The 18,890-nt window shown below is 39.8% G+C and overlaps 1 protein-coding gene across 1 annotated transcript; it reads left to right on the top strand.

The window, feature by feature from the left end:
* Positions 1–10,238: 10,238 nt before the first annotated feature.
* On the top strand, positions 10,239–18,697 carry coro2ab (coronin 2Ab). The gene is made up of 14 exons (XM_054601418.1): positions 10,239–10,253; positions 11,694–11,894; positions 12,358–12,474; positions 12,577–12,726; positions 14,289–14,489; positions 14,559–14,675; positions 15,188–15,292; positions 15,502–15,598; positions 16,096–16,211; positions 16,309–16,399; positions 16,480–16,640; positions 17,993–18,160; positions 18,258–18,326; positions 18,632–18,697. The coding sequence occupies exons 1-14, from the start codon at positions 10,239–10,241 to the stop codon at positions 18,695–18,697; spliced, it is 1,674 nt and encodes a 557-aa protein (XP_054457393.1).
* The last annotated feature ends 193 nt before the right edge of the window (positions 18,698–18,890 follow it).

Below are 18,890 nucleotides of genomic sequence, written 5' to 3'. Positions count from 1 at the left end.
ACTGTGTCAAGAGTACAACTACAACGAGGACTGTGCCAACTCACAGTACAACTACACCGAAAACTGTACCAACTCAGAGTACAACTACACCGAGGACTGTGTCAATTCAGAGTACTACACCCGAGACTGTGTAAAAGTACAACAGGGACTGTGTCCGATCAGAGTACATCTTCATTGGGGACTGTGTCCTCAGAGTACAAATACACGGAGACTGTACCCACTCAGAGACTAATACAACGGGAACTCTGTACTCACTCAATACAACTACAACAGGGACTATGTCCACTCAGAGTACAACTACATCCGAGACTGTACCCACTCAGAGTACAAATAAAACGGCGACTTTTTCCACTCAGAGTAAAACTACACTGGGCCCTATGTCCATTCAGAGTACAAATGCACCGAGGACTGTACCCACTCAGAGTACAATAACAACAGGGACTGTGTCCACTCAGAGTACAAATACAACTACAACTAAGACTATACCTACTCAGAGTACATCTACAACGGGGCTTATGTCAACTCAGAGTACAACTACACCGAGGATTGTGCCAACTAACAGACTGAGATTGTACCCACTCAGAGTACATCTACAACAGGAACTGTGTCCACTCAGAGTACAACTACACCGAGGACTGTGTCAATTCAGAGTACAATTACACCGAGACTGTGTCTGCTCAGAGTACAAATACATTGGGGACTGTGTCAAATCAGAGTACAACTACAGCTGAGATTGTATCCACTCTGAGTATAACTACAACAGGGATTTTTATCACTCAGAGTACAAATACACCGGGAACTGTGTCCACTCAGAGTACAACTACACCTGAGACTATACCTACTCATAATACAACTACAACAGGGACTTTTTCCACTCAGAGTAAAACTACATCGGGGCCTATGTCCACTCAGAGTACAATTACATCAGGCCCTTTGGTACCTCAGAGTACAATTACAACAGGGACTGTCCCCACTCAGAGTACAATTACAACGGGCACTGTGTCCACTCAGAGTACAACTAGAGCTGAGACTGTACCCACTCGGAGTATAGCTACATCCGAGACTGTGTCTGCTCAGAGTACAAATACACCGGGGCAAATTTCCACTCAGAGTATTATTACATCAGGGCCTTTGGTAACTCAGAGTACAATTACAACTGGGACTATGTCCAGTCAGAGTACAAATACACCGAGGACTGTCCCCACTCAGAGTACAACTACAACGGGCACTGTGTCTATTCAAAGTACAATTACACCCGAGACTGTTTCCGCTCAGAGTACAAATACAACGGGAACTGTGTCCACTCAGAGTACAAAGACACCGGGGAGTGTGTCCGATCAAAGTACAACTACAGCTGAGATTGTACCCACTCTGAGTATAACTACAATAGGGATTGTGTCCACTGAGAGTACAACTACAACTGAGACTGTACCCACTCAGAGTACAAATACAACGGGGGCTGTGTCTGATCAAAGTACATCTACAGCTGAGATTGTACCCACTCGGAGTATAGCTACAGCCGGGACTGTTTCCACTCAGAGTAAAACTACAACAGGAACTGTGTCCGATCAAAGTACATCTTCATTGGGGACTGTGTCCACTCAGAGTACAAATACACCTGAGACTATACCTGCTCATAATACAACTACAACAGGGACTATGTCCACTGAGAGTAGAACTACATCTGAGACTGTACCCACTCAGAGTACAAATACAACGGGCACTGTGTCCACTCAGAGTACAAATACACCTGAGACTGTGTCCGATCAAAGTACATCTACATTGGGGACTGTGTCAAATCAGAGTACAACTACAGCTGAGATTGTACCCACTCAGAGTATAGCTACAACAGGGACTGTGTCCACTCAGAGTACAACTATGTACTCAACGGGAACTGAATCCACTGAGAGTACAAATAAACCTGAGACTGTACCCACTCAGAGTACAACAACAACAGGTACTGTGTCCACTCAGCCTGCAAATACAACAGGAACTGTGTCTGATCAAAGTACATCTACATTGGAGACTGTGTCAAATCAGAGTACAAGTACAGCTGAGATTGTACCCACTCAGAGTATAACTACAACAGGGATTTTTACCACTCAGAGTACAAATACACCCGAGACTGTACCCACGCAGAGTATAACAACAACAACAGGGATTGTACCCACTCGGAGTACAACTACACTGGGCCCTATGTCCACTCAGAGTACAAATACACTGGGACTGTGTCCACTCAGAGTACAAAACACAACTGAGGACTGTACCCACTCAGAGTACATCTACAACAGGAACTGTGTCCACTCAGAGTACAAATACAACAGGAGACTATGTCAACTCAGAGTACAAATACAACGGGGACTGTGCCAACTCAGAGTACAACTACAATGGGAACTGAATCCACTGAGAGTACACCGAAGACTGTGTCAACTCTGAGTACAACTACACCGAGGACTGTGCCAACTCACAGTACAACTACACCGAAAACTGTACCAACTCAGAGTACAACTACACCGAGGACTGTGTCAATTCAGAGTACAATTACACCCGAGACTGTGTCCGCTCAGAGTACAACTACACCGGGGCAAATTTCCACTCAGAGTATTATTACATCAGGGCCTTTGGTATCTCAGAGTACAACTACAGGAACGTCCACTGAGGACTGTGTCCACTCAGAGTACAACAACAGTACATCTACAAGCTGAGACTGTACCCGGGACTGTACCCACTCAGAGTACAAATAAAACGGGGCCTATGTCCACTCAGAGTTCAACTACATCGGAGACTGTGCAAAATCAAAGTATGACCTCCATTCCTTTCACTAATACATTACAACACAACATATCATCATACTGTTCGTATGATATCTCACAAAAAGTTACTCCTCATGTTTTTCTACTTGATTAAAGTTCAGTAAAAGATTGAAAAAATACTAATATTTCATTTGTTAGGCAACAAAAGTCTTTAGTTGTGTAATGGAAAAGATAATTTAATACTTAGTAAGGTTCATGAAAATATTGTGAAATACTTAGTTTAGAAAAGAGTGAAAATACCTAGTAAGGTTTGGGATATTATCGTAAGACAGTTAGGTTTTGGAAAAGAAGGTGATATACTTAGTTTTGTTTAAGAAATGAGTTGAAATACTGAGTTAGGTTTAGGAGAATGTCATAAAATACTGAGTTAAGTTCAGGAAAAAAGATCTTGAAATACTTAGTTAGGTTTGAGAAAATATGGTGGTTTTGGTTGAAATAACTATGTCAGTGCTGTTGCTGAAGAACGCAAGTTAACTAATAAATCGATGTTGACTTCTAGTTTCACGTGGGGAACAAATCAGTTTTGTTTTTTTGAGATCTTTATACTTCCTTGTTCTTGATAACGTGTATGACGTACGAAAATACTTTGTGGGATATCTTCGAATTACGTTAGATTCATTTTTTGTAGGTATAGCTTTGAACGCTGGAGGAGAACGGCCTGCACAATCTGAACAACGCACACATTCTCGTTCAAACCCAAGAAAACCGCTTTAGTTAGCTTCATGCTTTGACCTTTGTCTGTCCTGTATGACTCTGAAAAACCCCAAAAAGGCCTGAAGCAGTTCTTTTTCTAGTCGTCGTAGGTCTGAGGGTGAAGGGTACCTCTTCGTCTCCGCTGTCGGACGACGACATCAGGAACGCCGTCGTACAACAGGTCAGTCTGCTTCTTACTTCTTCTTCAAAGCACCACACAAACACGCAGAGATACTTCAAATATGCATTACTTCCAGTTTTCAAAGGTAATGCTGGATTTTCAGAAGCAGTGGTGGTAGAAGTACTCCGAATTTTTACTTAAGTAAAAGAAGCAATACAGTGTAGAAATACTCTGTTCCAAGAAACAGTTCTGCTTTTAAATTCCACTGAAGAAAAAGTTGAAAAGCATTAGTATAAAAAAATACCAAAAGTAAAACTACTCATTTTGTAGAACAGCCCATTTTAGAATAATATTTATTATATAATTGGATTATAATTACTGATGCATTAATGTGTTCATCATTTAGCTCATTTAAATGAATTGATATGCTGCTGGGAAGCCTGTGGATTTCCCCTGGAGACCAATTAAGTTTAATATAATAATAATACATCACATTTTCAAATCATCAATCAAAATCTGCAAAGTAACTAAACTTATCAGATAAATGTAGTGGAGTATAAAAGTACAATATTTCCCTCTGACATGTAGTGAAGTAGAAATATGAAGTATATGAAAAATGGAAAAAGTCAGAATTTTGAAAATTGTACTTAAGATGTACTAGTTCACATACTGTACTTCTCAGCAGTACTTTGTGTTTCCCCCCTCCAGCTTAAAGAGGAGCTGGTGAGACAGGGGATGCCGGTAAACTTCACTCGCCTCGGGGGGAGAGTTTGACTTCCGTCGGTTCAACGTCATCACTCTTCTTCTCCTGACTGCCGGGAATTCACATCCTCAGTTACTCTGCTGGAGCTAAAACACAACAAAGTTTTATGAATATCTTTGAAGAAATAGTGTAGTTTCTTGCCTTATAATGCACATTCAGGGGTGAAAGAAGTACTCTCATCTTGTAAAGTAAAAGTAGAAATGCAACAGTGTAGGAAAAGATGGTGAAATACTTAGTTAGGTTTAGGAAAAGAATTAGCAGACAATCTATAAGTAATCTAAAATGAAAAACTGCCTTATGAAATCATCTTGTGTTGCCTAAAATGTGAGAGCTGTAAAGTTGTGGCGTGGTGATGGACAACTTCTATGAGGAAAAACTTTTCTAGAGATTGTATAAATGCTAAAAACAAATTCCTGCTAAACAATGTAAAATAAAAATACAGTTTTTATATGATTAACCAGCAGCTGTTGTCCTTACAATGTACTGTATGTTAGTGCTGTTTGTTTATTAACTGCCAAAACAAAATTAATATTCTGAATTTAGAATTAATCTTGAACAAGACAAAAAGGAGCCAATGAAGATTTGAAGATTTTCCCTTTTACTGTTTTGTTGTGTAAAATATGAAGACTCCGGTCTGAGTGACTCTTCATTGACCTCAATGGTTAAATCAATTTTTAACCACATTCACACTTTTCATTTGGCGTTTTAATACAATGCCAAAATGTATTTCTGCAATTTCATTTTGTGCTTTGGATTAAATGTATGCTTTGCATAGCTGCAGATGGAGATTGAGGATGTATTAGAACAATATAAATTGTAGAAAACTACGGTTAAAAAGACTTTAATGTTTCTCAATCACAACTACCAAGAAACATCATGTACTAAAGGCAGTAAAAACGCTTTCTCCCACTTTATTTCTCCAGATAGAAAACTCTGGACGAGTCTAGTTTATTGAAAGTGAGAAGTGTTCATCTCCTGCATGTTCAGATCTGTGAGCAGCTCACTGACGTCAGCGTAGCCGACTCGCTTTGAGAGGATCTTGGCGCGGACCTTTGGCTTGATGAGGTGGGGGGGCACGCCCATCCGCAGAGCCTTCCTCACCACCACGCTGTTCATCATCAGCGCCTCCTCCAGCTGGTTGGTTTCCATGGGAACCTCCTGGTTATTCCCAGTGCAGGACCCGCCGTTGTTGGCTGCAAACAGGTCTGCGACCAGCTCCTTTATGTCGGCGTAGTTGGCGCCCTGGGTTTGAACCCTGCGCTGCACGGTCACGAGGACGAGGTGGAGAGGGAGGTTCATCCTCAGCGCCTCGCGGACAATGATCGAGTTCTCTGGACAGTTTCCAGGCACAATGTTTAAGCACCTGGAGAGAATGGTGATGGGGATGATGATGGTACTGCCAGGGTTAATTACAACCTTTTTTTCTAAAAGCCCAAATCAATCAATCAACTACAACATTGGCAGATGTTCTTCACCACTCTTCCTCTGAGTGCCTGAATTCTTAATGTCACACCTAAAGTTTAAATAGGCCTTTCATTTCCATATTCCCTTAAAATAAATACTTTTGTCTGATTCATAAAAGTCAGATCAAGGACGCATAAAATAAAAATCTCTGTATGTCTTTTTTGACAGAGGTCAATTTTCCATACAAATCTGTCACACATTTAAACATAATTACTTGAGAAAAGAACAAAACAGAAAGTGTGAAAGTAATCTATCCATTACTGTTATGTAAGTATTATTATGAAGTAGTAGGGAATAAATAAGTACATTGAAAAGAATTGAAATATAAAGACTGTAAACAATAAACAGAAAAAAGAATACAATTTTCATTTATATTAACATTTATTCATGCGTAAATGTTGTTTTCTTGTATATGCATGGGTTTTGAACGCATAGTTGCACATCAGCCACTACGATAGCGCTCACTGTAGTGGCTGATGTGCAACTATGCCATCAAAAAAAGGGTTCATTTCTGTATTGTCAAACAGAACAGTCAAAGTTTAAATGATGGAAAACCTTACTGATAGCATAATGGAAACATGCCATCTCATGTTTTAATATGAGGAAGGTTTTCAGCTCTTCACTGGATGTTTAAATCAAAAGCTCCATGATTTATTCATTTATCTAACTTTGATTCCATTTCATTTTAATTCAATTTAACTCTTCCACGTCATTTTTTTTGCAATATTTCTACTTTTACTTTTGAACAAAGAGAATAATAATAATATACTTTTAATTGTTATCAATTAGTCATTGAGACATGTAGCTGAATTTTCTTAAAGCTTTTGAGCTCTCTGGATCTCCTGGTTGGTAATATTCAGAACATGTTTTCTTACCGCTGTGTGGTCTCCAGAGGACGGGGGTTCTGTCCTAAAGAGGCAGCTTCTTGTGGTTTGGCTTCCTTCAGATGACAAGTATAGACAGAGGAAAAAACACAGACGTCATAATAATAAAAAAAGCCTTCTTCCAAATACAATCTATGTCAAGGTTTCCTAAGATGCAGTTCCTCTTATGGCCACCAGGTTTCACCATCAGTGGAAGTCTCCATCATGGTTTCTCTTGGTGCTGATTGACTATTTGAGTCAATTTGGACTTTCTGGCTACAATAAATAACAAATGTTTGGCATGAAATCTTAATTTTTCCCGCTGCGGTGGATTCATTTAGTCTGTGATCTCCTCACCATACAGGTGTTGCTTCTCAGCATCTGTCCCAGCAGAGCTCCAGCTTTGATGGGAGCCTCGATGGTTTTACCACAGACAGTTTGCTGTGAGGTCATCGAGCTGAAAATACACTGTATGCATGTAATGAGTGGAAACTGAAAGTTTATTGTGATAGCAGGAGTTTATTTTGAAAAGACATCATGCATGTAATGAGTGAAACTATACATTTACAGTGGACACAGAAGTTTATTTTGAAAGGACATCATACATGTAACAAGCTGAAACACATTGTTTCCTGTGAACCCAAATGTTTATTTTGAAAAGTCACTGAATGCATGTAATGAGCAGGAATTATATTTTGCTGTGATCACAGGAGTTTGTTTTGAAAAGTCACCATGCATGTAATGAGCGATACTATATTTTCTTAGAACACAGTTTATTTTGAAAAATCAATGAAACAAGCTAAAAACTGTATGTTTCTTGTGAACACAGAAGTTTATTTTGAAAAGACATTATGCAAATAGCTCAAACACATTGTTTCCCTGTGAACGTAAACGTTTATTTTGAAAAGTCACTGTGTGCATGTAATGAGGGGACATTTTGAATACATTTAAGTAAATGTACTTAGTTACGTTCCTGATATTGTTTTACATTTGTAATTATTTCTATTTTCCATTCGTGCTAATTTAATTACTTCCTGAAATGGAACATGATTTCACTATTTGTAAAATATTTAAATTAGTACAAATATGTGGCATCTTGTACTTGTACTACGAGTACCTGCATCTAAAAGGACTGTAAACCGTGCTAACTGATCATCAATATAAAGATCAGGAATCAACAAACCACGTTGGTCAAAGTCTAGAAACTTCTCAGCATCAGTACCAGTGGTGGAAAGTAACAAAGTACCTTTACTCAATTATTGTACCTCAGTACAATTTGATGTACTATTACTTTACTTGATCATTCTACTTTTTTATTTACGGCACTACATTTATCTGACAGCTGGAGTGACTTTACAGGTTTTACAAACAAAATATGCATTCATAAAAAATGAAAATAGTTTTCTCCACCTCCAACAGCTGCGGAATTGAAACACTACTTACATTAAAGCAGTAGTAATAATATTCAAATATTTTGATTTATATAATAATATAACTCTCTGCCCAACATGTAGTTTTACTTGAATACCTAAATTGCCTTTAGACATCAATCTGTTTTCTTACCTGTGTGAGGTCTGATGGTAAATGTGTGACATGAAATCACTGAAAACTGAAGATTCTGCTCCGATTATGACATCACAACGTTCTGATTATGACATCAGAGCGTTCTGTGGGAGGAGCTACAGACAGGAAACACCCCGGAAACACATTCAAATAACAATAATAATAGGGAGAGAGCTAATTAAGGTGAGACACACAGGTGAATGGGTAAATTATTTACATTAAGATAATTATTTCTTGTATTACACGTTTTTCTGAATGTTTTGTTAAATTGAAGCTTAATCTTATTGAATAAATGCTAATTTTCATACATTTCCAGACCATAAATGTGAACATTGAATAAAGCCAGGTTCAAAATTATTGTTTCATTTTGTTGACATACAGTATTAGATTAAAAAGATTTTTATTTGTGATATCTCTTTGTATCACTCCATAAATCACAAAATACTGTCAACGGCCATTAAAAAAATCAATTTTCTAAAAATGTTTGTAATATAATGTTCTGAGGGCTGCATGGTGGTGTAGTGGTTAGCACTGTCGCCTCACAGCAAGAGGGGCCCGGGTTCAACTCCCGGGCTGGACAACCTTCTGTGTGGAGTTTGCATGTTCTCCCCGTGTCAGCGTGGGTTCTCTCCGGGTTCTCCGGCTTCCTCCCACAGTCCAAAGACATGCAGCTTAGGTTAATTGATGACTCTAAATTGCCCGTAGGTGTGGAATGTGAGCGTGAATGGTTGTCTGTCTCTATATGTCTGCCCTGTGATAGGCTGGACCTGTCCAGGTGAACCCTGCCTTCACCCATTGACAGCTGGGATCGGCTCCAGCACCCCGCGACCCTTAACTGGATAAGCGGTTACGGAAGATGGATGGATGGATATAATGTTCTATAAATCAGTTTATGAATGATATATGAACAAAACCCTCTGTAGAAACCTTCAGAATATAGATATGAAGATATGAATGAAGCTGTAAAGTTTGGTGTATGTAAGAGCTACTGAAGTGGAGATTTCTGGATCAGAGTCTGAGAAAAAACTCATTTTAAAGATATGTTTAGTTAAATTACATACATGTTGAAGACTCTACAGGTGAATAGGGTAAAATAAATAACTAATAGATATCAACATTAAACTTCACCAGTAGATTACTGATATTAAAATAAGTGTTTGTTGTATTACAAGTTTTCTGAAATAATGTGTTTAAATATACAAATGAGGAATTATGTAATGGTAACTTTTGGTGAATTTAGGATAAAAACAGACAAAATAGTAAAATAAACATCTAAATGTGTATTCTTGATGTTTTCTTAACACTAGTCAGAAAGAAGACATGATGGAAGAAAAATAGACTCTCAAAATATGACAAATACAGAATGGAAACCGACAATAATATGATAAAAAAACAGTGATGACTTTGATCAAAACCATCGTGAGAAATCTTGCAAATAAAACATTGAGTGCAGATGATGAGACTTTCTAGAGTTGTAAGATGAAATAATTTACACTAATTCCCCCAAATTATAATAATTGGCATTAATAGTGTCGTCTTAGTTGGACACTGGTTCTGCAATCATGTATGTGTGTGTGTGTGTGTGTGTGTGTGTGTGTGTGTGTGTGTGTGTGTGTGTGTGTGTGTGTAGCAGTATCAGATGTAGAGGGGTGTTTGTGCGCATGCAGCCGTGCATAAACAGCTCTGCTAATGTGGAAGGACAGGTGAGACGTCATGGATCACACACACACACACACACACACACACACACACACACACACACACACACACACACACACACACACACACACACAAACACAAACACTGCAGTCAAAAGTCAGCAGTTACAGCAGTACTTTTGCTGTCAGCCAGCCGATTGAACAGTACTTTTTGTAATAGTATCATAATAGATATATATAGATCCTGATCATAAAGTTATTAACAGCAGCAGCAAGTTTGTTTGCAGAAAGATAACTCATATGACTCTAGCAGAGGTAAGACAACGTCCTTTTGTTATATTATATTATGTTTTCTGGGGGATTGTATGCCTTTCTTAGAGAGTTATATAGAACATTTAAAGAGAGATGGTTAATTATATGCAACATGTTGCCGTCAGGACGTTGACAATGTTGATTCCATGTTTTTTATGTCTTTGAATGCAACCACGAGGGTCTTTTGCAGTAAAACAGTAAAACACATTTAATGGGTGAACTCTTGGACGGAGCCAGGCTAGCTGTTTCCCCCTGTCAGCAGTCTTTATGCTAAGCTAAATTAGCCTGCTGCTGGCTGTAGCTTCATATTTACCACACAGACACAAGTGTGTGGTATTGATCTCCTCACCTGACTGTCAGGATGAAAGAGAATTGTAGTTTATCCCAAAATAAATATTTGGGATTTTTCTTAAATCTTTTTTGGGATTAAACCAATGCTGACGTTGAGAGGGGAAATATCTCAACTTTAATAATTTTTATAACTTTTATATATTTTATATTTTATAAGTGTACTTATAATATATATATTACCTTTTTTTAATGCAAAATCTTAATTGGAAAAGTAATCAGTAACGTTATCTGCCTAATAAATATAAATTTGTAAATTGGTCTATAAATACAGTACAGGAGAAGTACAATGTAGCAAGAAATGTAAATTCTCAAGTAAAGTACCTCAAATGCGTACAGTTCTTGAGTAAATGTACATACATGTCACCAATATTGATACTATTTTTTGCTGCTGGATGATGATCTGAGTGGATTATCTTCTTCTTCTTCTTCTTCTTCTTCTTCTTCTTCTTCTTCTTCTTCTTCTTCTTCTTCTCTTCTTCTTCTTCTTCTTCTTCTTCTTCTTCTTCTTCGTCGTCTCCTTCTTCTTCTTCTCTCCACAGTAAGCTGATCTCTTCTAGCCACATAAAGGTCAAAGGTCAGGAGGAATTAGTAACAACAGGAAGTGTGTTTGTAACTGATGAATTTTTAATAACATGAACAAACTGTTCTGGACGAAGGATTTATCACTTTGGTGTGTGTGTGCGTGTGTGTGCGTGTGTGTGTGTGTGCGTGAGAATGATTAAGACGTTCAGTTATTGAAGAATTTGATTAATTATTGATAAGATTATGAAAGCCAATAATGACAGCTGATTGCATTATTGATTAGACCAAATAATAGGTTCCACAACACTATTATGAGATTAAGTAGGGCTGCACACACACACACACACACACACACACACACACACACACACACACACACACACACACACACACACACACACACACACACACACACACACACTTTTCCATCCCTCCCGTCTTCTTAATTTAACCTCCCTGTCTTTTCGTACAGATGAATGTTTTAAAGAAAGTTACTGTGTTGATATATTGTTGTATATTTAAACTGCTAATGAAGTTTTTCTTAAAACCTTTGAACTTCCTGTCCTCCAGATGTCGTGGCGTTCGTCTTTCCGCTGCTCAAAGTTCCGTCACGTCTTCGGGAAGCCGTCCACCAAGGAGCACGGCTACGACGGGCTGCCAATCACACGCAGCGTCCACGACAACCACTACTGCTCAGCCAATCCCTGCTTCATCGCCGTGGTGACGGAGTGCGCCGGGGGCGGGTCCTTTTTAGTCCTGCCCATCCATCATGTGCGTAGTCCTTCATAATCACCTGTTTAACTCAATACAAGCTAAAAAGGAGAAAAAAGGAAGTGAAACTTATTGTTGTGATGTGACAATTAGATACTTGGTGAAGAACAGAACACAGTACAAACGTAATCGATTTTGAGGCATGTTCCCTTAAAGTCCGTGAGGCTTTAGTTCTGTCCGTCTGCCAAATCGTCAAGTGTTAGAAGACTCTCGCGGAAATTCTGAGCCCCGTTATATACACTTTACATAAGTCCACATTTCTGCAGACTTTTCCCAAGAGAATCACCCACAATTCATAGCGTTTTGAGGTTAAACACAGGACTACTAGGTTACAAAGTCGTCACATGGGTGTTCATCCTGGAATTTTGAATTTACACAGAAACATATGAAAAAAGTATAAATAGTTTGAGATTGTATCGGTTAGCTTTGACTGAAATGTTAGAATTCAACTCTGTTCTCTCAGACAGGCCGGGTGGACCCTCAGCACCCGAAGGTGTGCGGTCACAGTGGGAGGGTCCTGGACGTCAAGTGGAACCCGTTTGATGACCACAGCATCGCTTCGTGCTCAGAGGATTGCACTGTAAGCACAACGTTCTGTCCTTTTTTTGTGCACCGTCATGTTGTTTAAGCTGAAATGTCCCCACAAGCATAGTAAACACGAGCCGGTACTGTCTGTGTGCAGGTGAAGGTCTGGGACATCCCGGTCTGTGGCGTCCAACAGAACCTCACCAAGGCCAGGAAGACTCTGATTGGTCACTCCCGGAGGGTGGCGCTTATTGAGTGGCATCCGACAGCTGAGAACCTGCTGTTAAGCTCCGCCTACGACTACAAGGTGAGGATCCTCATTGGTCGGTGGCAGCGTCAGTCAAAGATATTACTCAGACTTTTAATTTGGTACAAAGCGTGACGTAAAAATCGGCAGATTATGTTTTTTTTTATGTTTAAGAACTATAATCAGATTTCACGTTTAGTAAATCATAACCATTATTGTATTAGATTTGTGTTATGATATCATTGTAAATGATTTAAATACTGTTCCATAGTCGAACCTATACCATATTCAATCATAAGGCACAAATGTTTTACTTCGGTTTGTATATTTGTCACAGAACAAAATGCACAGTATTCTTTTACACTTTACCAGCATCTTTTGTAAGAATTTGGGATGCGAAATATTCTGTGAAAGGCTGGACACTCAAGAAAAACATCCCTCAGTTATTGTAGAATCTATTAATTTACATCAAAGTGTTTTCTCCAATAGAAAGTCAGCACGCTGGTCTCTGTTCTGAGTGTATATAAAAAGACTTCATAGTCACCACAACGTCGGCCATTAGTTTGTGAAATACGTCTTGAACTCTTAAGTTTGGCTTTTCCATTTTATGGTCTGTTTGACTCTAAATGGAGCATCATTTACTAAATGAACATCATGCTGTATTGAAGAAGACTTGAAACTAGAGATTGAGACCATAAACTCATGTTTACAATGTTTACTGAGGGAATAAATCAAGAGAGAAGTAGAGTCATTTTCTCATAGACTTCTATACAACCAGAGCAGTTCTCTCTGAAGCAAAGGACCATTTTAAGCTTGATTTTTTGACTTGAATCATTTGAATAATATTTTCCGTCGCCACCCTCCAACTTTAACTATTCATTATTGTCTAAGCAAACTATCTTTGGTGATTACTGCCTCCTGGCTCTGAATGCTCTTACATATAAAATAAATTAATAATTGAATTGTTCGTTAAACATTTGAACAGTTTGTAGGCCAGAGGTGATGTCACTCACCTGATCTGAACTCAGTACAGACTTTATAGTGTTCCACAGAGAGAGACACTGTTAGGGACGGTATTTAAAGCCCCCTGCCGTTGATCATTCGCCAAGCCCCGCCTCTTTAGTCATTGCTTCTGCAGAGTTGGAAACCAATGTCTTGTTTTTATTTGATCACATTTAGCAATATGAGTGTAGAAATCTTGGTCAAGTTCTTCCAGACTCATTTATTTTGAACGTAACTGTGGAAGATAAGCAGTTTTGCACGGTGACAACACTCTATGTTTAAGTCTAATAATATTCTACTGATCGAAACACTAAATCCAACAAGAAATTAATTCCAATGAATTTTGACTTAACAAAAGCTTTAGATTTTTTCATTAAAGACCTGTAATTTACAAGCCCTGCTGGACAGGAGAGAGAATGCAGTTTGCAGAGAATGCAGTTTCAAGATAAAAGACTGGTATGTCCTTTATCTCTAATGTTATATTGGTAAATCTCTCAACCAGGCACATAACTAGGACACATCATTTCTTCAGATTGAGCTATTGTTATTGCTATATGTTTTCAGGTCAAGGTAAACGCACCCAGCAAACAGCCCTGACGTAGTCTCTCTCTCTGCCCCAGGTCCTCCTCTGGGATGTGTCCCAGGTAGGTGCGGTGCTCAGGTACCCGGTCCGGGTGGTTCTGATGCCAATCCACCACCGCTACCAGTCTGATGGCCTGCTTCTGTCTGTCAGCTTCAACAGTGACGGCAGCAGGCTGGCCGTCACGTCCAAAGACAGACGGGTTCGAGTCCTGGACCCACGGACAGGAAGGATCCTACAGGTGTGTTTTAAGGGTATTCATTTCTTCTGAAGGTGTGAAAACAGAAACTATGTTATAATGTTCCTGCAGGTGTCCAGCAGCAAGTCCCATAGAGCCAGCAAAGTTTTATACATCGGAGGGCTGAAGATGCTTCTGTCCACCGGCAGCTCACCGTGGAACCACAGACAGATCGTCCTCTGGGACCCTGTAAGACAAAAACACCTTTACATCAAAATGATTGAGTGATCTACTTACTTAAATAGAGTGAACAGATTGATTGGCAGTTATCCTGAAATATAGCATCCTGCAGCACATTTGCATTTTGTTTTTCATTTTTTTCCTTCATTTCAATACAGAACCTTTTTTTCTGAGCTACGCTAGAGGACTATGGATAAAAAACAACTAACTGATCTGCTTCATAAAGAGAAACCGGTATAAATAACTAAAATGACAAAACACAAAACCGAGGAGGATTTAATTAGATTCATTGTGTTCAACGGATACATTTAACATACATTTAACATACATACCTCTACAATTAGGTAGATACATTTTTTTGGCAAAACTTATACAAAAATGTACAACGGTGGTCGTGCTTAATTTAATTAGCAGCAAAGACAAATGATCTTCACCCTTCATACTGAACGTGATGTTTTTCTAAGTAGGAAATCAAGAAATATTTTCACTCCCTTCTGAGTTAGTTTAGTTTTTGTGTGCAGGACGACTTATCTGAGCCGCTGTATGAAGAAGACTTGGACGGATCTGCAGGAGTCCTCTTCCCGTTCTACGACCCGGACACACACATGCTCTACTTGGCAGGAAAGGTCAACACATCTACCCATTAATATTGGATTCATTTCCTGCAGTTCGTTGGGATTGGGCCTTATAAAACTTTACCATACATCTCTAGTTTGCATTTCAGTTTGGTTGTTGATGCACTCATTTGTAAAATGTAACCGATCCTAAGTTTCAAAATACGCTAGTATCATATGTGCCAGACAAAACTGATGTGCCCTTGAATGCCTTGATTTAGGGTGACGGGAACATCCGGTACTACGAGCTGAGCACTGAGAAACCTTACATCACCTTCCTGACGGAGTACAGGTCTCTGCTGCCACAGAAAGGACTTGGTGAGATCAACACATATTTGCAGAATTTTTTTTTTAAATTACGCATACATTTATCTTTAAACTTAAATTTGCATTCGTCTCTTACGAGCCCAACTGTGAGAAGAATGGCTGAAGCTAGAGCGCATGAAATCTGTGCAGGCAAACTATCTCTGCCTGCAAGCATTCAGTTTGAGCAGAAGCAGAGGTAATCCAAGCACTGGCACAGGCTTTGTTTTGAGGGAGACCATTACAAAATATGCAGTGAAATCAATGTCATGAACTCTAATTGAAAGAACAAGCTCTTCAATAAAGATAATAAAAAAGCTCCATTGTCTTGGTTTGTCAAAAAAATCAGCAGTAATCAAGTTACAAGTTGGAAGCTTATTGGTGACGTTGAAGTCTAATTCAAGAACAAATTTAGCTAGATGAACCAAATGTATTTCTAGTTACCCCAAAATGTATTTTAAGATACTAAAAAACAAATGCCAAATGACCTTTGACGAGTTACTTCCCTTCAGGGATGATGCCAAAGCGCGGCCTGGACGTGAGCGCCTGTGAAGTTTTCAGATTTTACCGTCTGATCGCCATCAAAGACCTGGTGGAACCACTGTCAATGATCGTACCACGAAAAGAGGTGAGCTAATACGTTTACCTCACTTTTCTTATTATGTTGCATCAACTGATGATCAGGACAGAAACTAAAGTTGCAGCGTTTTCCTCCGTCCTTCCAGTCAGGTGTTTTCCAAGAGGACCTGTACCCAATGACAGCTGGAAACCAGGCGGCCATGACGGCTCAGGAGTGGCTGTTGGGGATCAACAGAAGTCAGTGCATTAGTGTCTTTGAGCCAAAATGGCTGACGGATATATGATAGACCCATGCCTCTCTTTCATATCTCCATCAGGCCCAGTGCTGATGTCCTTGAAGCCTGGGACTCGAGTAGCCAACCCTTACCCAGAAACCCCTGCTGAAAAAGGGCTTGTGAGGCAGCTGAGCTCCCTGAGGTTCCAGATGGATCCGGCTGTTGGCGCAGTGCCCAGGCATAACCTGGACATTATGGAAGAGGTAGAACCACGTCGGAATCAAGCACTGGAATCTAAAACAGTTGGCAGCTGAGTTACAGCCAGCTATCTGTTAAGATTATAGTAAGTTTGGCGGATTTGCTACTCCAATGGGAAACACAGGTTCACGTCAGACCAGAAGGACTACATCTGTGATGCCTTTAAGGTCTCAATTCCAAGACCCTCTACCCATGATCAGCAGAAAAAAAACTGTGACTTCACAGTGCAGATATAAAATCTGACATAGGTATTTATGGTACCAACATGCGCAAGGAAGTACGTCACAAATTTGAAAAACAAGTCAAGCAAAGACCATATGTAAATGGTTAATGGATGGTTAATGCCCCTTTCTAGTCCTACGACAACTTAAAAGGGCTTTTACAGTACATGTGATTCACCCATTCATACACTGATGGCAGGGGCTACCATGCAAGGTGCCACTATCCATCAGGACTACGTAAGCATTCACACCCATTCAGCATTTGGGGTCAAGTGTCTTGCCCAAGGACACATCAATATATAGACCGGAGGAGCCAGGGATCGGACTGCCGTTCCTCCTTTTTCAAAGACCTCCCACTCTATCTCTGTGTACCAAAGTCGCCCCATGAATTATGTGTACTTCAGGTTCAAACTGAAGACAACACTGACAGTTATCGAATCATCATGCTAAGTTTGTATGATTTTAACTCCCTTTGTATATCAATAACCGTTCAACACCCAAGATAGCACTGCTGAGAAGTTCAGCAAATGCGTCTCAATCTCATTCTTTAGGCCACTACCTAAAGCTTATGAACATAGATGAGGGTGGCAACCTAGATGGTCTGGTCCAGCTAGAGCTTTGCATGCGGCTCAGCTCCCTCTCTACCATAATGGTCCAGTACAAATGACTACTTACAGCACACAGAACCGACTGTCCAACTCCCTTTCCATTACCCTTATTCATGAACAAGACCCCAAGATACTTGAAATCCCAGCCTGGGGGGCCAAAGCACCATTTTCCGGTAGACAATTATGCTAGATTTAGACAAGTGTAGAGATTAAAATTGAGGCAAATCTGTTCTGTGATACACACTTGAGATTAACGAGGGGAAAATGCACTTGAGGTGGAATCATATGGACACCTGAAGCGCATTCAAAGGTCAACAAAAAACAAGGTCAAGGCTGAAAACAGTTTTGAGCTCAGTGTAAAATGTGTTTAATACAAGTGGCATGCAATGGCCAAAGTAGAACTCCATTCTGTAATCGAATTAGAGACTCTCTTGTAGCCATAGTTTACAGTAAACTTAACGTGACTCATAGGTCCGTCCAGCTCTGTTCGGTTGCTGTTGTATAAACCAGCTGATCCCTTCTCTTAAGGCCTTCCTAGAGGAGCAGCTGGCCTACCAGGACGCCAAATACCCTGGGGAGATGAGCGATCTGTCGGGGTGGCAGCCGGATGAGACCCAGATCCCGCTGTGGACGTACTGCTGCACTCCACACTGCTGTGAGCCTGCAGAGAGACCACCGCCTACAACCGAGAGCGAGGTGAGGCTCAGATATGAACTGGAGAATACGGAGTGTGCCAATGTCTCCGTTGGGGTTTCCCCTATTCCTGCCAAGAAACTTGTTTCTTTAATTTCAGCTCCTGCAGGCATTTTACAGACAGCAAGACGAACTCAGAGGCCTGAGAGAACAACTCAATGCCAAAGATGTTAGTATTCAAACACGTACACAACAATCAAACCAAACACTTGCAAACTTCCCCGCTGCGGGACTAATAAAGGATTATCTTATCTTATCTTATAAGATTAAAACGTATCAAAAATTAACATATTGTCTCTAGTTAAGGCGGGGGCCTTTTGAACCAATCAAGAGCTCAACTCATTCTTGTCAAATCATTGGCATCATAAAGCTGTTTAATGTCCCCAAACTACTTGTAATCCAACAGTGATGTAAGGTTTTGTTTTTGAGTGCAATCAGCTCTATAGACTTGATGTTTTTCCTTCTGTTGTTCAGGTGAGAATCGCTCAGCTGGAGCTGGACATCAAAAACACCAGAAACAACATGAGGGCTACCTTCTGATTCACCCAATCAGCTCTCACGCTGCCGTTTTGAAGCTGAACCAATAAAACTACTCAACATTTCCAACCAATAAAGGAAACACAGCTGACATCTTGATGTTTTTATCGTCTTTGTGTTTTCCCTTTTAGCTTGTTCTGGGCTGAATTTCTTTAAATGTTTGTTCATAAATCACAACATGAATAACCATTAGCTC

This window comes from Anoplopoma fimbria, chromosome 7 (assembly GCF_027596085.1).
Source record: "Anoplopoma fimbria isolate UVic2021 breed Golden Eagle Sablefish chromosome 7, Afim_UVic_2022, whole genome shotgun sequence".
Taxonomy (NCBI): domain Eukaryota; kingdom Metazoa; phylum Chordata; class Actinopteri; order Perciformes; family Anoplopomatidae; genus Anoplopoma; species Anoplopoma fimbria.
Note: the sequence above shows the minus strand (reverse complement) of the source record. Positions and strands in the feature narration are given on the sequence as shown.